At 38.6% G+C, this 20,330-nt stretch overlaps 4 protein-coding genes across 5 annotated transcripts; 2 read left to right on the top strand and 2 right to left on the bottom strand.

The window, feature by feature from the left end:
- Positions 1-19: 19 nt before the first annotated feature.
- LOC105229443 (transcription initiation factor TFIID subunit 6) lies at positions 20-13,779 on the bottom strand. Of its 2 annotated transcripts, XM_019991499.3 has the most exons (7): positions 13,762-13,779; positions 1,667-2,583; positions 1,435-1,604; positions 1,084-1,362; positions 837-1,004; positions 494-770; positions 20-253 (listed from the first exon to the last, which is right to left on the bottom strand). In XM_019991499.3, the coding sequence occupies exons 2-7, from the start codon at positions 2,540-2,542 to the stop codon at positions 167-169; spliced, it is 1,857 nt and encodes a 618-aa protein (XP_019847058.1). In that variant the 5' UTR covers positions 2,543-2,583; positions 13,762-13,779; the 3' UTR covers positions 20-166. The 2 variants fall into 2 exon arrangements, with proteins under 2 accessions (XP_019847058.1, XP_011208047.1); XM_011209745.4 differs by lacking the exon at positions 13,762-13,779 and having other exon boundaries at positions 494-767; positions 1,667-2,678.
- LOC105229444 (histone-lysine N-methyltransferase ash1) lies at positions 3,062-15,221 on the top strand. The gene is made up of 8 exons (XM_011209746.4): positions 3,062-3,679; positions 4,946-5,066; positions 5,132-5,896; positions 5,960-11,779; positions 11,860-12,039; positions 12,104-13,669; positions 13,772-14,032; positions 14,125-15,221. Exons 2-8 carry the CDS (start codon positions 4,971-4,973, stop codon positions 14,371-14,373), a joined length of 8,937 nt encoding a protein of 2,978 aa, XP_011208048.2. The 5' UTR covers positions 3,062-3,679; positions 4,946-4,970; the 3' UTR covers positions 14,374-15,221.
- A 254-nt stretch (positions 15,222-15,475) lies between these two features.
- Positions 15,476-18,675, top strand: LOC105229446 (ATP-binding cassette sub-family F member 3). The gene is made up of 10 exons (XM_011209748.4): positions 15,476-15,888; positions 15,949-16,057; positions 16,118-16,280; positions 16,339-16,559; positions 16,630-17,277; positions 17,336-17,509; positions 17,580-17,760; positions 17,823-18,132; positions 18,192-18,283; positions 18,350-18,675. Exons 1-10 carry the CDS (start codon positions 15,816-15,818, stop codon positions 18,503-18,505), a joined length of 2,127 nt encoding a protein of 708 aa, XP_011208050.1. The 5' UTR covers positions 15,476-15,815; the 3' UTR covers positions 18,506-18,675.
- A 174-nt stretch (positions 18,676-18,849) lies between these two features.
- Positions 18,850-20,313, bottom strand: LOC105229447 (superoxide dismutase [Cu-Zn]). Its single transcript, NM_001304976.1, is given in 3 exon segments — positions 18,850-19,236; positions 19,302-19,520; positions 20,152-20,313. Coding segments are annotated over 3 exon segments (462 nt in total). The 5' UTR covers positions 20,218-20,313; the 3' UTR covers positions 18,850-19,059.
- Between the last annotated feature and the right edge of the window lie 17 nt (positions 20,314-20,330).

Genomic DNA, 20,330 nt, shown 5'->3' with positions numbered 1-20,330 from the left:
ATTAAATAAATATATGTAATTTTATATAAAAATAAATATTAATTATTACACATTATTAAGAAATTTTTATTCTTCGCTCGATTTACTTAAAACTTAATATAATATTGCCTATTACTAACTGCATACAAATTTTTCTTTATATTATTTTTATTTTTAATTTTTTGTCTTATTCCAAATGCGATAGATCATCTAACTCTGGTGGAGCGCGTATTTCTTCCGTTTCAATAATAATGGAATTTGAATCAACAGAAGCCTGTAAATATTTAGAATTCAATGAAATTGAAGTATATGAAAATATAAAATTTCATAAAAAATATTAAAAATTAAAAAATTGAAATAAAAATACATTTAAAAAATTTAATATTAAAAATAAAAAAAAAAACAAAAAAGGTTTAAAAGACTTATATTAAAAAAAGTATCAAAAAAATATATTTAACAATTTCAATAATATAAAAATACAAAATTAAATAAAATTTGGCAACTGCACACTTACTCTATCACTAATATTCAAAAGCGAATTAGTCACACTACCACCACTGCCGCCGCTGCCATTCAGTTGTGTGGTCAACAACACCGACTGCGGTGTCGCCGGTCGTTGATGTATAGCCGCCACTTGTTGTTGCTGTGTGTGCTGCTGTATATGTTGTACTTGTTGCTGTTGTTGTTGCGCTTGTTGGGTGCTCGCCTGCGAAACGATGACAAACTTTTGTGGCGGTTGACTTGGATGTTGTATGGCTCGCAACTGTGGTATAGCCGTTACAACCGAACTGCTAAATAGACGTGAATTATTAATAACAAATTTTTTTTTTAAATATGTATAGTATGTGTATACTTACTTAATTTGCGTCACTTGTGGTCGACCCACCGTTGAAGCAGTAGCGGCCGCCGAGGTTATCGGTGCATTAGAAATGCTGCTTGGTGTAGGTGTGGTAGTTGAAGGTGGTGCATTGCGTGCTTTTATTACGGCCTGACATAGTGCTGGACCCATGAAACCGTAATCGTTTCTACAATACGAATTATTATTTTTCAGACGTTAATATATATATACGAGTATATGATTATAAAAAACATTCAAGAACTAACCTATACTCCTCGGTATAATCTGGCGAACGTCGTATTTGTTTAAGTACTGGTGGACAACACTTTTGCAGCATGGCACGTATGTGACCAGCGGCTGTTTTATCAGTGTTGCTCTGCATTTGGTTGCCTAGCAAAAGTGGTTCAATGCGTTCGGATATAAATTTCAAGCGCGGTATAATGAAGACTTTCACAACTTCTGCGCCCATTTCTGTTAGTCCCGCAATAGCACCGTATAGAGAGGATAAATGTGTTTTGTCGTTTTGTAGCGCTTTACTAAAGATGCTGTAATACCCAATATAATTATATAAAAATGCGTATAAATAAAAGTATGAGTATTATGTTTTAGTATCTTACCGTGTTACACGCGTTTGCAGATTATTGGTGGAGGTGTTGAAATTTTTACATATCATCGCCATTAGACGGGAGGCGAAATCGCGCAAAGCCCAATGATTGTCCAATTCCGGTCGCATGCATAGTTGCTTGGAGACAATGCATGTAGTGACCGATGGTATCAGCTCATGTAACTATAATGAATATTAATTATATGAAAGTGCTGTGTATTCCGATGTATGGACATGAAACTTACATATTTCTCTAGGTATAATGATGGATTATCTAATAGTGCGCGCACCATACGCATCAAATAAATGAGTAACGCCAAGTTGTTTTGCACAACATTTACTTTCACACCTTCCGCTATAAAAGTACACATACGTGGCAGCATTTCATGCAGTCCTGGGTCTGATGCCAACGATTGGAGCGCTTCGCCACGTCGCGGTTCGTCAGAACCAACACAAGCTTCGGTGATTTCTTTATAATACAGTTGTTGTTCCACAGACAACTCGTGCGTAGCTAACTGTTTGACATGCACAGTTTCCACATTGCGTAGCTTATGTATTTTCCCCGTAGCCGGTTTACCTGCAGCATCTTTTGTCACACCTTGTTCTAATTTAACTACTGGATTTACAGACTCCAATGCTTGAGAGTCTTTCGAGAGTGGAGGTGGGTTTTCAGGTATAGTCGGTTGAATACCGTCCACTACTAACCAATGAGATCTTAAAGTTATATCCAAAGGTACTTTAGGTGCACCACTTTGCACAATATCATTTAGATCCATTTCTTTTTCCTCAATAAAATGCAATTCACGTCCACCACCCGATGCAAATCGGAACGGCACGAAATCATTAGCCGTAAAACCATATTGTGGTTCTATGTTGCGCACCTTGAGTGCCTGATCAATATCGCTTAACAGCAAACGCTCACGTTTTGAGTGATGCATGAATTTTGCAGCATCCTGCACAATTCGCTTAATTTTGAAACTTACATCTTCTGCCAGTTCCTTGGCGGCATCATCCGGTAGTGAACCAACACCGATGCTCTCTGCTATCACTTTCATAGATTCAGCAGATAGTGTCGTGCCGTAAAGCATATCACCAGCTACGCGTCCTGTGTTAATACTCATGTTGTATGTATACAAATTTATATAATTTTTTAAGTTATTTCCTAAAATATTAGCAGAATAAAATTACTTTCACAAATTGTATATCACGAATAAAATGTAATAGCAACAGAACAAAAAATAAAATATAGCGAAATGTCAGAGTAGGTAAAAGTGCAGTAGTGTACGTTCAATGATAGAAGATAATTCAGAAATTAAAGGTTAGTTCACACTTTTAACGAACGGTGTGCGCTTTGAATAGTCGTGCAAAATAACATTACCTTATGTTTCATTGATCTAAATAGGTATATGAGTGTTGCAAAGTTATTTTGTAGAATAATCTTAATTTAAATAACATTAAAATTAGATGCATTTTAGATCTGTTATTAATTAGAAAACGCACTTATCTCCAATCAGTTCTAAAATTCCTCAACACTAATCAAATCGCATCATACGTTTTTCTCATTTCTCTTTCGTTATCTTTATCTACACTCGCGTTTGTAATTTCATTTTTACATTTCCCATTCGAACCGTTGTCAGTATTTTTCTTTCCTTTATTATTTTGATATGTGTATTGTGATTTTAATTTCATACGTTTTGAATTTCACCAATAAAATTGCAATTGAAATTCCTTAAACTGTTCGCATTCATTCAACAATAGTGTATTGCTTTAAGTGAATATGAAATTTGTATAAAATATGTTAAGAAATAGTAAAAATATTGATTTGAAAGAAAGTGAAATGTCCAAAGTCGTCGACGCGGTCAGAAGTCATTGAGCAAAGAAAAACGGCGCCATTTTAAGAATGTAAATGCAGACGGATAAAAGTATATGAATGACGGAGTTGAAACAAAAGAAAGACATCAAAGCAGTATACGAATGCAAGCGTGGAACAAAGCAAACTAATAGTGGAAGAATACGTAAAAGCAACAAAGAGAGAAAAGTGCCAGCAAATAGATGGAAAAAGTGAAAAGTGAATCTTTGTATTTTGATGTAGCTAATTTTTTCTTATGATTTTTAATTAGAATAACTAAAAATTGTGTAAGCGTGTAATGTGAATAAAGTAATGAATAAATTTAATAAGCATTTAGAGTAAGTGTATAGGCTGAAACGGATAGAAAACTGCAGTGCACGTAGGAAGAAAACGTAAAGTTGCAGAACATGTAAGTGCACTATGTTAACTAAAACAAAAATAATCACAATACACAATTTTGTGTAATACTATAATATATAAATATTAAATGAACTGAAAAATTTATGTTTTTGTGTAAGCTTATTAAGTGAAATGGGCTTTGTTGTTCTGTGTGCTTGTGTATGCTTTAACAGAGGCACATACATATATATATACATAAAGTGTTTGATTTTATTGGCTAGTTTGTCTGACTAGCTTACTAGCTGGTTGGGTTTTAGCTTGGTTGCGGCTATGGTGGTTTGACCTACTTTGTGTAATGGCCTATCTTATGATGACATAGGAACGGCTGATCAGTTATAGAAAACTAAAAATTTGCTAATTCGCATATTTACATACAGAAATATTTTAATCAAAACGATTTTTTGCACGAAGCTCGGTTTTTCCACCCTTTTTCCCTGAAACCATACCTATATTTTGCATACATATCTGTTGCAGCTGCACTTAAAGTTTGTCCTGCGTTACGGCTCAGTAATTCCTTCCCTGCACACATTAAAAAACCTGTAAATGGTGCGTTAATGCTTGCCAAATTATACAAGTTTGCTGAAGTACATTTTTTAGTAGGTAGTAGGCAGGCTACCTAACCGATTTTTTTGCTGCATTATTTGACTACCCGTACATAACTACGTGCATTAATACAATATGTTGAGCAGCAGGAGTGAAAAATAAAGGCAATTTTTGTACAAACCCTTGGAGGTAACAATGTAAATATGTTGCTTTAGTCACGTTGACCACAAACGATTAATAGTTAACAACTTTTAGCTTGATATGATTTCATTTGAAACTTTTTAATATATAATTAAAGTGTTCGGAGTCTTTACATAATAAAACATTAAGTTAGTTTGTCAACGATTGCTTAAGTTCCTTATGTTATGTTCATTACATGTGTCAATATAGTTAAAAACCCTAAAAAGGATCTTTGGTTGCCCTGAAGTCATAATACTCTAATACACAAAAGCAAGGTAACATACAAGATTTTGAGTTTGATCGGTGAGTTTGTATGGCAGTTATATGTTTTTTTGGTCCGATCTGAACAATTTCTTCGGAGGTATGATGATATCTCCACAAATAAGAATATTACCATACAAGGACTGGATTTTGATTGTATAAATATTAATTATCTTAATTTCAATATCTACGACCTATTAATAGGCATAATTTTTTAGTGCGGCTTCAAACATAAACAGGCAAAAATAAGCGAAATCTAATTTAATTTAATATTATTTTAATTTGTTTTTAGCCTAGAGCTTTTGCTTTACTAAAATATGAACAAATCGATAAATGACTTAGGAGCAGAGAATGTTTTGGCCACGCAATCACAGGACGAACAGAAGCAAACCGAATCTGTTAGTGAAAATGAGGTAAGTTGCAGCACAAAATGTCGAGAATATGTTTATAATTTGAAAGAACTTTTATTTAATTACAGGAATCCGAATCGAGTACAGATCAGTCGAGTAGTTCTTCTTCTGAAACTACCAACACACAAAATTCTTTATCAAACGCAACATGTTCTAAACGAAAATCTAACTCAGCATCTACGAAATCGTCTTCTACAGTAACACAATTCAGCGTACAACGTTCGGACGTAGATGGCTTACGTATGAAAATTTCAGCTATACGTCCCACTAATATTATTAAATCTCTTTCTAATACCAAAAAACCTACCTATTCGCCAGTAGCTATAAGCAATAACGATTCAAGTGGCGACACTTGTGATAAAACAAAAACGCAAAAAATCACATATAGCGAAAGGGTACATTATAATAACAACACAATAACAAAGCCCCTAACAGTTAAACTAAGCAATATAAAACTGCAGCAAATAAAGTTGCATACATTAAAGGCAAATTTAGATACTAAGGAGCATCAAACATTTGAAAGCGGTGCCAATAAGATGTCGGTTGATACAGCGCAACAGAAAAGCGGTAATAATGGTGGTGAATCTGGTGACATTCTTGGAGTAATTGAAAATGCCAGCGGCACTGCAGTTAATAGAACCTCACTTACGTTCCCTGTTCAACCGACATCAACGGCACCCAGCATCGGACTTCCATTAGCGCACTTGCTTCCACAAGCGCCATGCCTAAGTGATGCTACAGCAGAATCAGGCTGCTCAGAGGCTACCACAACAACTATAGCAGCTAGTACAAATAGATCTGTAACAAGGCGTGTCCGAGTTAAACGGAAAAAGGTAATATAATTATATAATGGTGTAATTTAACGTTTTGTTGATTATGCATTTTTCCAATTGTAGGCACAAACTAAAGTGTTGACAAACTTAAAGAAACCCGCCATCTCAGCAGCGGCTACAGTTATAAAATCAGCGCAAACAAACCATCAACACAAAGCAATCACATATTCTTCCGATTCTGACAATGATGTACCAATTTACAAGCAAAAGCAACAACAACAATTGCAAAAACGTGCGCCACGTCTCCTTCTTACAGCCATCAATACAAATCCCAATAACGAGCCACAAATTAAGCCTTTAGCTTGTACTAATAACATCGCTCAAGCTGCTGGATCAGCCACTTTTAGTCACGGCAGTGATAACAGTGATAACGAACTAAAATTGGATGATGTTGTAAACGCAGCTATTAAGCGAGTAGAGAGTGACGGTGATGATACTCCGACGGGCGCGGAAGGATATCGTAAAACACGCACTAAACGACTACCACAATACCAGTCGACTTTATTGCAGGATTTTATGGAGAAGACACAAATGTTGGGTAGTAGCAGTACTGCTGTAACAATTGAGCAGAAAACTCTTGAGATTAACAAACCACTAATAAGAAATAAATCCACATCGGAGTCGGTAGCCAATATAAATTCTGCGAATTCACAATCTGATAACCTAACCCCTGGCGGTAAAAAGAAACGTGGTAGACCGAAAAAATTGCCAACTACAAATATTGAGCCGCTAGATACAAGACCATTAGGTGTTACAACTTCGGTTATCATGTCTACGTCCAACACGAAAGCTAGTGCGGCTAGCTCAATTGCGTCAAATATTAATGAATCAGCTGATTCCGGTGTTATATCTACGACCAGTACAACAACTACACAAAGTAGCACCTCTCCATCCCCAAAGCTGACAAGTGCCATGAGTAGTAGTAATAGTAGCACCACACGTTTAGTTGCAACAACGCCAAGCCAGAAGCGACGACATCGAGTTTTGGAAGCTGTCGATAAGACGCGACAGCCATCCGTTTCACCCTGCAAAAGCCAAACCCAAGATGGTAGTGGTAGCTGTAGCGCTAACTCTCCAAAACCTAAAATCGATATTGCATATTTGGATAAACGTATGTATGCCGCTACAGAGCGCGTGCTCTATCCGCCGCCACGCAATAAACGTCGTCAATCATTAAGCGCGGCAGGCGTAAATTTGGCAAATACTCCAAGTAGTAAGAATACGGTAAAATCGACTAATGCATTAACAAGTAGTAGTAATGCTTTAACACCAACAACAGCAAAAAATGTACCAAAAGAAGAGATGCAGCTTGACCCTGTGTGGCGTAAAATAGATGTGAATAAGAAGTTTCGTCGCCCCAGCGTCAGCGGCTACAAAAGTGATGGCGGTGGTGGCAATACCACAATTTGTAGTAAAATACTCGCCGCTAAAAGTGGCTATGTCTCGGATTACGGCTCGTTTCATGCGCGTGTAGCGCGCGATCATTCCGGTTACAAAAGCGATGCTAGTGGCAAAAGTCGTTACAGTATGAAAAGTTGTGCCAGCCGCCGTAGCAGAGCAAAAAGTTGTGGCTACCGCAGCGATTGTAAAGAGGGGAAGGATGCTGTCTCCCTAAAATCATCAAAATATCGACGAAAGCGGCGGTCAGCTCTATTGCGCGCACATTCTAAATCGGTAGGAAATCTGGCGACGAACTTAAACGACGTGGAAAAGGATTTACTCCAACTTGCCGGGCTTTCGCTTGGTCAAAGTAGCGAAGAGAGTAACGAATATGTGTGCAAACCTAATTTGGAGAGCTTGCCAACAACGAGCGCTTCAAAGAAATATGGCGAAATTAATAGGTTCATAGCAACGGGCGAGTATTTCGGACGTGGAAGTAGCAGTAGTGCGCTAGCAAGCGGTGGAAATATATTCGCTGGCGGTTTGCATGAAAATGTCGATGGCAGTGGTTCGCAAGATGGCTATGGATTCAGTCGTAAGCTTTTATTGCAACGAAAGCATTCTTCTGGAATCGCCAGCGGCGGTGCGCACGATTTGTTATTACCAAACGCACACTCTTCACGTAAAATAAAATCACGACGATCATCTGTCGCTAGTTATTGTAGCTCCTACTACTCTACTACTTCTAAAGTACGTAGACGACGTAGACGTAAAAGCTTTCTGCGATATCCTACCTCCAACAAAAGTGGTGCAGTTATCGATTCCAAGTTGCTCACCGAAATCGACATATTGGTTAACACATTCAGTACACGCTGTCGCATACAAAGCGGTGCTCTCGGCAATGAGAAGGCAAGTGGTAGCAACAGTAATAACAACAAAGATAAGGTGCTTGTAGAATCCAGCGGCAAATTACAAACAGGCAATTCTACAACCGGAGCAGCTGGCAGTGGTAGGCGTGAACAGCGCGATAAGCGTTCATTAAAAAAACGTAAAATGAGCGAAAACCAAGAGTATGCTGTTTTAACGGGCAGTGCTGGCGGTGGAAGTAATATTGGTGGTTTCGGTAGTGCGACCGTACTGGGTGGCGGAAGTGGTGGTGGTGGTGGTGCGAAACGTCGTCATAAGAAAGCTAATAATAGTTCTAGTCCAGATGACCACAAGTTGCCTCTAAAGAAACGCCATTATTTGTTAACTCCAGGCGAGAAGTCCACAGAAGCGGCAGCCGCAGTAGCAGCAAAGCTGTTCGGTAGCACAGCCGTTGAAGCTTGGGCTGCCGCGGTTGCGTCGACGAAGTTGCCGTCCGCTGGAAAATCGCAGCACAGTCAGCAACAATTCGGTGCAATCTGTGGTAGCTTGGCAACACTTTCCGCGACTGGTAGTGCCAAATCATCAAAATCCGGTCTTACACCAAAGAAACGACAATTTCTACAACAAGAGGAGGGGCGTGAGAGTGTTGGCCTTGCGTCAAAGGGCAGTAGTCATCACAGCAATAGCTCGCCCTTACGCATTGCTATTGACAATACACTAAGTCACAAGGTACTCGATATCAGTCCGATTTCATTGGCGGGCAGCACAAAACAGAGCGAGGTGGTGCACCGCAAACGCTCACGTCTTGAAGTGCTTGTATCAAAAATTGTTGCCACCAGCAATACCAGTCAAGGCAATGCTGATGAGAAAGATTTGCCTACGGCGGTGCTAAACAAGCAAAAGCAATCGGCGTCAAGCATAAACCTTAACCAACATCCGTCGGTCGAAACGCCACCGCCTGGGGTATTCGAACCATCTGTGGCGCTGGAAATACAAATACCGCCGATTGTGAAATTAAATGAAGGATCAAGCGGAGTGTCGAGCATTCCATCGATAGTTACTAAAGCCGAAGTGAATTCTCCGCTAATGACGCAAGAGTTAACCCCGCCTACAATTACAGTCTCAACTACAGCGGCAAAAACTGAGAACACTGCTACGCGTGTCGTTGAAACTTTGCTGAGTAAAACTGGTGCTGCTAATTTGTTATTGAAACGTAAACGAAAGAAAATCAATCGTACAGGCTTTCCAAACGTGCGACGTCGCAAAAAGCGGAAAATAAATGAACAACTGCTTTTGGACATCGTGGAAGAGGAAGTGGAACGAACGTTACCGCTGAAAAGACAACCTAGAGTAGTGCTTCCTAAAACATTACCAACGCAAGCGCCAACAAACTCCGTAAGTTCAGCCGATAGTGTTAATACCACGCCTAAACCACAAGCAGCAGTTATCTCAACGCCAGAAAAACAATGTGATCGCGTACCCGTTTCAGGCGAGGCCAGTGATAGTTTTCTTGAACGCGCCAATCGCACTCCACGGCTTTCTGTTGTGGCATTGGAGCGTTTACGAGGCACACCAACACCTTCCACCTCAGCTGCAGCGCTAACATGTACCGCTGGTGCAGAGACAACGGCCGAAGTAACCGAAGAGCATAAGGAAAACTCATTTGTCCCGCGTAAGGGACGTGCTGGACGTAAGCCGAAAATTACGGCAGATCTTTCAAAGGTTACAAGCGAACATGCCATAGGTGGAGCAACTGGTACTGCACAAAATCCTTCGACTGAGGTACAACAGATAGCTGCTCAGTCTGAGGTGACGTCTCGAAAATCTAGAGTGATACAAACTGCGGTGCAGCAATCTACAGATACTGCAGAGCCAATTGTCAACAACTCAACAAATGCCGTGACTCCCAAATCTAACAAAAGAACGAAGGTCGTAGAAAAAAATATTGTGGTGCAGGCCTCTAAAGCGTTGCCAGTTGAGAAAGTGCAGCCGTTAGTTGCAACTAACAATGCGATTCCAAGAGCACGCGGTCGTAAACCCAAACTGTCAGCAGCTGCAATTTTACCAACAACTGTTACGCAACCTGCGCTGTTTACACCAGACAACCAACGCAAGAAGACCAAAGTGGACGTACCAGCAATTAGCAAACAATCGCCTTCAACACTCACAAAGCAAACTAGGAAAACTGTAACCACATCAAAGACTATAGACCGTCCTGCAAGCTTTAGTAAATCAACTGTCCACAAAATTATCACCGCTAAATCACTGGAAGCTAAAGTTAAATTGCCCGCTGGTATTGATCCCAACACAAATTTCAGCTGTAAAATACGCCTCAAACGTCCCAGCACAGCACAAACAACTCTAGTAAATGCACTTCGTCAGAGCATGGACTCGAATTGTGATAGCAGCATCATCAAAGATATTCCACAATCTACACCAGAGGAAATTGCTGTTGAAGCCGCCGCCAAAGACTCGAATATTAACTACCCGGAACAAGATATTCTACCGCGTAGTGAAACGCCTTTCATTGACTCGGAGGCAGCTACAAGTGATACCAGTGATGAGAAATGTTCTACGTCAACAAATGTGACGAGTACGAGTAGCGTTAGCGCGACTTCAGTACGAAAAGTTGCGCGTCTAAAGAAGAACTATTTGCCTGCTGGACTGTTCTCCGATTATTTCAAACAATTACATACACCTTTAGGCACCAAAAAGTCGACAGATAGGAAGGAGCTACAGCCGGCGTCCGCAACATTAGCAATTAGTGAAGTCAGCAATACTTCGGCTACTGAAATTGTAAACATCAATGGCCTACCAATTACACCTGTAACACCTTCTCTTCTACCACCACCCTATTGTGAACAATACTTTCGTCGTACGCAAATCGATTTTCAACTACCCTACGATATCTGGTGGGCATATACCAACTCCAAGTTGCCCACAAGAATCACTGTGCCTTCGTGGAATTACCGTAAAATACGCACAAATATATATGCTGATGCTGTGCGTCCCAATACGGCTGGTATCGATCATCCCACTTGCAATTGCAAGCCGGATCAAGGCTGCGGCGATAATTGCTTGAATCGCATGGTGTACACCGAATGTTCACCTTCAAGTTGCCCATCACGCGATAAATGTCGCAATCAGAAGATTCAGCGTCACGAGGTAGCGCCTGGTGTAGAACGCTTCATGACCACGGACAAGGGTTGGGGTGTCCGCACTAAAATGCCTATTGTCAAGGGCACTTATATACTAGAATATGTGGGCGAGGTGGTAACCGAACGTGAATTCAAAGATCGCATGGGCACCATCTATCTAAACGATACCCACCACTATTGCTTGCATTTGGATGGTGGTTTGGTAATCGATGGTCATCGTATGGGTAGTGATGGACGTTTTGTAAATCACTCCTGTCAGCCGAATTGTGAGATGCAAAAATGGTCCGTTAACGGGTTGTCACGCATGGCGCTCTTCGCCAAGCGGAACATTGAACCAGGTGAAGAACTGTCTTACGACTATAATTTTTCACTGTTTAATCCCTCGGAAGGACAGCCATGTCGTTGTAATACACCACAATGTCGTGGCGTGATCGGCGGCAAATCACAACGCATTAAACCGCTACCAACTGAAGCGAAGGTAAACATGTGATTATATAAAATTAAAATTAAAATAAAAATGCTATTGAAAAAACGCTTAAATGTTTTTTTTTATGACAGAATACTGATCCAACAGCGAAAGATGCACGTAATGGGCGCCAACGTAAACGCAAGGCGCGTAAGAACACCGAACGTGTACCGTCGAAAGATGTGGTCGTAGCACTTGTACAGCAGCTTTCCGAAAAGGAGAAAAAAATGGTCAAACAACACGGTATATTTTTGGTACGCAATTTCGAAAAGGTAAGGCCTAATGAAGTTTTGCCACATTAGACCTTTTCTTAATATTTTTTCTTTCGTGCTGTAGATACGTCGTTGCAAAGCACGTCGCACAGCAAAAATTACAAGTGAGATGAAAGTAAATGGCATGTCACCGAGTTCTAACATGCCCGCCGGCTGTCCTATGAATTTTAGTAGCGCAGCGGCAATCACAAGCCGTCGACCATCTACGCCAGCATCATTGGCAGCTCAAATATCAGCTTTACGTTCACCACGTAGCATTAAGACGCGTGGCCTGACACACGCTGTGCAGGACCCAGAGGTGGAAAAAATGGCCAAAATCGCAGTGATATTACGTGATATTTGCACGTCACTTGAAACGCTTAAAGATCCCTCTGATCAAAAGCAAAACATTGCAGTTTTTGCGCTTACGCACAGCGCAAGCGCACCTAACCTAATCGGCGGCGGTAATGAAGGTGATGAGGCAGACGTTATTGCTAGCAATAGTAATGCAACAGGTGCTAATAAGAAAAAGAAAGCGGTGAAGGCGCCACCAAAAACAGATGTGCTGGACTTGAAGACCGTGCAGAGCAACATTGAGCAAGGCTACTACAAACAGCCTTCAGAATTCAATGCAGATATGCAGAAAGTGTTTTCTGCTGCACAGCGACATGCTGTAAAGGGCAGTCGAAATGAGACCGCATTGCAGGAACTCATCAAAGCATATGAGCGCAAAAAAGCAGAATCTTACGAACGTTTGTTGGAGATTGTGGGTGGCGATGAATCCACGTTGAAGGGTTTCTGCGATCAAACGAAAAAATTGGCGGATGAAAAGGACAAAATGTTCGAGTCAATTATCTCCATCACGTCAAATCATGTAGCTAATGACATCACCACTAGTGTTATTACGCCCACATGTAACGAAGACATTATACGGTGCATTTGTGGTTTATATAAGGATGAGGGTCTAATGATACAATGTGCACGTTGTATGGTTTGGCAGCACACCGAGTGTACAAAAGCGGATGTGGATGCGGACAACTACCTTTGCGAACGTTGCGAGCCGCGCATTGTGGACCGTGAAATACCGCTGGACGATTATACGGAAGAAGGTCACCGCTATTATTTGACATTGATGCGCGGTGATTTACATGTGCGTCAAGGCGATGCTGTTTATGTATTGCGTGATATACCCATCAAGGATGCATCCGGTAATGTGGTACCCAAGCAAAAGCATACGTACGAAACAATCGGCACTATTGACTACAATGAGTGTGATATTTTTCGTGTGGAACGCTTGTGGAAGAATGAGGAGGGTAAACGTTTCATATTCGGTCATCACTTTTTACGACCGCATGAGACATTCCACGAACCGTCGCGTCGTTTCTATCCGAATGAAGTGGTACGTGTGCCACTCTACGAAATCGTACCGATCGAATTGGTGATCGGACGTTGCTGGGTGTTGGATCGTACAACTTTCTGCAAGGGTCGACCAGTAGAGTGTACCGATGAAACACATTGCTACATTTGTGAACTGCGTGTAGACAAAACAGCGCGCTTCTTTTCGAAAGCTAAAGTCAATTATCCGACTTGTACGAAGACATATGCATTTAGAAAGTTCCCGGAAAAGCTAAAAATTTCTAAAAGCTATGCGGTGAGTGAACTGCTTTACTTAAAATTTAAACCTCTAACATTTGTATGGTTTGAACTACTAATTTTATAAAACTTTGTACTAAAAATGCTTACACTTTTATAGCCACATGACGTTGATCCAGCTTTATTGAAATCGAAACGACAAAAGACTGAGAATGAGCCTGTATCGAATGCTAGAAGCACGAGCTACAGATCTGTGACTCCCGTCTCCTCAACTGCATGTGCTTTGGATGTGTCATCTAATACTCCAGTTGGCAGACAAACTCCCAATAAAACACCACAGGCCGGCGGCGGTCGTAAACGTCAGAACAATAGCAGTCCAGCAATAGTGCATATAATTACTCCTACACCACTAAACGTACAGGTAATTATTAGCCAACACTATTTTATTAAACTCGTAAAGCTTTTTTTTACATTTGACTCGAATTTATTTACATATGATTCTAATTTATTTAGACCATAAAACAAAAACGCAACCACTTGGAATCTGTACTCGAAATAATGAAACTCAAATGCAAGAATACTCAAACGGCTGTAAGTGAACAGCCCATCGATTTATCATATCTACTATCCGGACGCGGTGCAAGGCAGCGCAAATCGCAAGCGTCTGCAGTAGCTATAGTTGTATCTAACACAATCGCACCCTCCACATCCACCAATTCAATAACAAGCACGTCATCCTTAACGACCAACGAGTCAACTTAACACATGAAACATAAAATGAGTTCAAAATGGCAGGAAGTCTATGAATTATATATTTCCTCTTAGAATTAGGTTAATTAAGTTTGAAAATGGTACCCAAATGAAGGAAGGGGACTATATTGTAAAAATGTAAACTAACACACACACACAAACAAAAGCGATCAATATAAATTATTTGATATGAATATGTATATATATGTATGTACTATATACATAGCAATTAATTATTTGTAAATTTACGAATATTGGATATACAAACATGCCTATGTATAAATATGTATGGTATTGGGACATTGAAATGAAATTCACTTTATCATAGCCATTTTATATGAGAAGTACATATTGAATTATTTGTTATTTTCTTTTTATTAAATATCACTATTAAAAATATTTTTAGCGCATGCTTAGGCTATTATTATTAAAATTGTAGCAATTTAAGTTGTTTATTTATTAATGGAAAACTAATCGACCAGTCGATTTTAGACAATTTGTATTTTCTTCGCAAACAATGTTATTTTGGAATTCACATATTTATTTTCGACTAACTTATTTTATTTTAGCTATATTTTTTTAATGAATTTCTCGAACCTCAATTACTGTAGGTGTTGTATTTTTATATAAACATTTTCCTTGAGTTATATGAATTGTTTTATTGCTTATTTAGTTGTTAGCAGCACTTATATAATTTTTATTAAAAAATAGCATAATAATTGCCTTTTTTGTAAACTTACTAACTGCTTGTCTATTTTTAGACTATGGAAGTTTCACATACTAACTTGTTTTCCTTCCATAAATATTTGTTGTTAAACTATTGTAAAAACAAAAATGGATTATTTTTCCAAATTTAACAAAAATATATATTTTTTCATTGAAAAATCTGAAACTGTGTTTAGTATTTTGAATTTTAGTAACAATGGCAAAGGGGTAGATCGAGACAATTTTTTCCTTGCCCGATTTAAAATCGGGATCCGTTTGGTTACATAGACCCGATAGTCATGGGAACGGGAAACACTACTGTTCTCAGTTTCGTGTAATATCAGTATGACACCTGTATGTCGTAAAAGCAACATTGTAATAATATGGCAACACCACATGTGTTTGACATCGCACAATTGTCACTGTTGCAGCTGGTGGTTTTGTCTGGTTATCTGGCCTTTCCCGATTTCCTGCGTTTTGCGTGTAGCGATTGATGCACAAATTGTTGCTAAATTGTGCAAAATATCGCTCCAATTTCATATAGCACTGTGGTAATGTTAACTTAAACAAATTGTGAGTAACTTGTCATAAAAAGTGCTATCAAAATTGTGTAGAGTAGGCAATTCGGTTAAATTTGCTGTCGGGTAATCCAGTTCAAGAGCATACATATTCATTGGGTGCGATTAGTTGTTGCTAGTGAAAGCATAATTTTTATTAAAAGTTAAAGAAAAGAGCGCAAAAGCATAAACATGAGCCAATTCACTGATATTTTGGAGCGTGAATTTCCAGCCATTGACAATGAGCTAAAGGATTACGTAGAGGGTGAGCAAATCCTAACAAATAAATTTTGTTGCGTGTGATAAACCTAACTATGTGTTTTAGGTGTGCTTTGTGGTAGTTTGGAAGATTTTGAGTCATGCGATGACATATACGAAGCTGTAGGAGATATACTGCAAAGCATTGATACGGGAAAATCTGAGGAGAACATAAGGTACTTCAAGCCCAACAAAATTTTTAAAGCATATTTGTAAATATGTAATTTTTATGTCAGAGACCTTTGTGATGAGTTCTTTAACATAATTAAAAAGAATACAAAAAATGAGGTACGTAAAGTATTAAATGCACCGGTAAATATTGCCGCTATGGCCAAAGAGATGGAAAATGTTGATAAGAATATGCAAAGCATATGGCTTACTACGAAAGATGGTGGATCGGTGAGTACTTGAAAAAATATTTCACATTTTATTTACCCTCCTCCCCATGTAACTCCAGAAAGTGAACAGCAAAAAGTTAGAGAAAGCCGAAGCAAAGCTACAGCAAAAGCAGGAAAAGCGGCAGGATGTTGTGAAATCAGCTGTTGCTGCACCAGTCAAACTGCAAACTGCTACAGCATCACAAGTGCTGAGTAAGAAGAATACGAAAATGGAGCAAAAAGGCACAAATCGCTCGATGGATATAAAAATAGAGAATTTCGATTTGGCATTTGGCGATAAGTAATTGAACATATAATCGGCTTGATTTAATGCAACATATCTCTAAAATGTATAAGTTTTCTTATTCTAGAGTTTTGCTGCAAAACGCAAATTTACTGCTCTCTTTGGGTCGTCGATATGGCCTTGTCGGCCGTAATGGTTTGGGTAAAACGACACTTCTACGCATGATTTCAGATCGGCAATTGGCGATACCCTCACACATTAGCGTATTGCATGTAGAACAAGAAGTTGTTGGTGACGATACAAAAGCCGTCGATAGTGTCTTGGAATGTGACCTTGAACGTAATCGGTTGCTAACACGCGAAAAGGAAATACTTGCCACTTTAAATAGCGGAGTGCAAGACACGAAGTTAAGTACAGAGTTGAACGAAGTATACGCACAGCTGCAAAATATTGAAGCTGATAAAGCGGTGGCAAGAGCTTCTGTTATATTGCGTGGTCTTGGTTTCGACGCTGATATGCAGCAAAGACCAACTAAATCATTTTCCGGTGGTTGGCGTATGCGTTTAGCTTTAGCACGTGCACTCTTTTCCAAGCCCGATCTACTACTGCTCGATGAACCGACGAACATGTTGGACATAAAGGCCATCATATGGCTTGAAAATTACCTTCAATCCTGGCCAACAACATTGTTAGTTGTTTCTCACGACCGTAACTTTTTGGAAACTGTTCCAACCGATATCATACATCTGCATTCCCAGGCGCTTGAGGCTTACAAGTAAGTTAATATAAAATGTCTTGCTAATTTTTATATGAATTGAGATTTTTTTTTTCAGAGGTAATTATGAGCAGTTTGAAAAGACAAAGACCGAGAAATTAAAGGCCCAACGACGCGAATACGAAGCACAAATGGCACACCGCGCGCATGTGCAAGAGTTTATCGATCGTTTCCGTTACAATGCAAATCGTGCATCTTCGGTACAATCGAAAATCAAAATGTTGGAAAAGCTGTAAGTTATTATATTTAAAAAGAAACCAATGAAAATAGCTATTTCTAAAAACTCGTGTATCTTTTTGTAGGCCGGAATTGAAGCCTGTCGAAAAGGAAGTTGAGGTTAAACTGAAATTCCCCGAAGTTGAACCATTAAATCCCCCGGTCTTAGCTTTATCAGAAATCGAATTTAGATACAAGGACACAGATCCATTACCCGTTTTTAAAAATGTGAATCTATCAGCTACCTCAGATTCAAGAATATGTATTGTAAGTTTTAGCTTGGAACATTGCTTTCAAACATTATATAATTTTGCAATTTATTTTAATAGGTGGGAGAAAATGGCGCAGGTAAAACCACACTTCTTAAAATCATTGTTGGTCAATTGACTACAATACATGGCAACATCATCTCGCATCGTGGTCTGCGAATTGGCTATTTTGCGCAACATCATGTTGATCACCTTAACATGAATACTACTTGTGTGGGTGTATTGGCAGAACTCTTCCCAGGGCGGCCGGATGAGGAATATCGTCGGCAATTGGGCAGTTTTGGCATATCAGGACAATTAGCTTTGCAAAGCATTGCTAGTTTGTCGGGAGGACAAAAATCTCGTGTCGCTTTGGCGAAAATGTGCATGGGTATAAAATTATCTAATTATATTGGAATGTTTTAAAACTAATAGTAAATATAATTTCAGCCGATCCTAACTTCTTAGTGCTTGATGAACCTACCAATCACCTGGATATTGAGACCATTGATGCCTTAGGTCGAGCTATTAATGCATTTAAGGTAATTGTATTGTTGTTAATATAAATATGTATTTCGCTGATGAAACAATTGTTTGTGCTTCTTCAGGGCGGTGTTATATTAGTATCTCACGACGAACGTCTGATAAAAGTGGTATGCAAAGAACTGTGGGTGTGCGGCAATCGTACAGTGCGCGGCATGGAAGGAGGATTAGATGAATACAAACGTGAAGTTTACAAAGAAATTGAAGCAGCAAATAGTTAAATTAAATTGGAACGCAAAACTCTATTTTGTATTCGTTCTAAATGTAATTTATGCACATGCACTGTAAAAGTAAACTACTTTGATATGATTTTACAATTGCATATAAATGATTAAAATACAAAAACATGGAAAAATATATAATTTCATCATGCGATAACGCTAAAAGTGTGTGATCTTCGTTTTTTTTTCTTGTTTCAAAGCACAAAAATAGACCACAAGGAAAGCTTTTGAGGTCGAATAAAATTAAAAGAATTTATCATAGTATCTATCCTATTTCGGAAAAAGAACTTCAATGCTTGTCTATGAGCTCATGGTATTAATAATCAAATACTAAAACGATTTTCCAATTCACCACATATGTTTTATTTTTAACGTTAAAACTGGTAATTAAATTCAAAAGTAAGCGATAACTTTAAGTTATCTTTTACAATTAGAAATTCGCCAATTTTGTTTCGATATCTAATATTTTAATGCATATGTACTATATTTTATATGTTTAATGTAATTACATCCCTTAACACTCCCCAGTTAAGCAAAACCAAAAGTAAACCAACTTAGTTCTTGGTGATACCAATCACACCACAGCCAAGACGTGCACCAGCGTTGCCAGTTGACTTGCTCAATTCGTGGCCACCTTTGCCCAAATCATCGGGATCAGCATGCACAACAACAGTACGTCCCACGATGCTATTAGCTCCGAACAATGTAATTAATTTATCGCTGATGTTAACCTAGCAGAAATATTTAAATAGAAAATTAGTATTAGAAATAAATTTAAATTATTGGGCTTTGAAACCTTGGTTGGTCCATCGCCGCTGGCTTCAATATTGCCCAAATCACCCAAATGACGATTTTCGTCGGTTGGCGCACCATGTTCCTTGCCAGCAGGATTAAAATGTGGCCCAGCTGAGGTGCAACCGTTAGTGTTATCTCCAAATTCATGTACATGGAAGCCATGAAGACCTTTAGAAAGTCCAGAAACTTCACCGGTGACTATTACGGGTGACGACTCATCCTAAAAAAATACAAAATATTTCACAAAAAATTTAAAATATGTAAATAAATTCCAGTTTAAATTACTTGAATAACATGTCATAAGAGACGTGTATACTTATGCACTTTAGCTAAATACATAATATATATGTATATAAAGAGGATTATATATCTAAAATAAATGACAACGCATTATAATATTCATCAACTACTTGAAAAAATAAGCTTTTTACCTATATAATTAAATATTCTATTACAAATTTGATAACAAGCACTCAATTGGATGTTATTTTTTAACAGCAGAGGCGTCTCGCAACCCTAAGTACCCCAACGCATACATATGTAGAAGAATTAACACATCGCAATGAAACTGATAACTATGTAGATACCTGTGTACTTATTATGGAGTTTGTAATCTATACTAAAAGTGCTTATTCATGCTTATATGCAGTTGTAAACTTATACATATGTATATGTAAATAAACACTTTATCCTGTTAATTACTTAATTTTAAATATTCTGTTAATTATTAAACTTTTTATATATGAAAATCATTCCTTGTAGTTTTGAGAAATTTTATTTCACAATGTCAGCCGGTGACATGACCTTGGACCCCCAAAGTATTAAAGATAGATAAAAAGTCTGTGCCTTACCTTCTGCTCGAAGTAAACGGTACCCTTGACATCACCGTTGATTACACTTACAGCTTTAGCAGGCATTATTAAATATTTTTTAATATTTTTGTAATAATATAAATTGTACACGCGTTGTTTAAGCAAAATGCGACAGCTTCGAACAGTGCGAAAGTCGATTATGAACCGAATGAATTAAA

The sequence above is a fragment of the Bactrocera dorsalis genome, chromosome 5 (assembly GCF_023373825.1).
Source record: "Bactrocera dorsalis isolate Fly_Bdor chromosome 5, ASM2337382v1, whole genome shotgun sequence".
Taxonomy (NCBI): Eukaryota; Metazoa; Arthropoda; class Insecta; order Diptera; family Tephritidae; genus Bactrocera; species Bactrocera dorsalis.
Note: the sequence above shows the minus strand (reverse complement) of the source record. Positions and strands in the feature narration are given on the sequence as shown.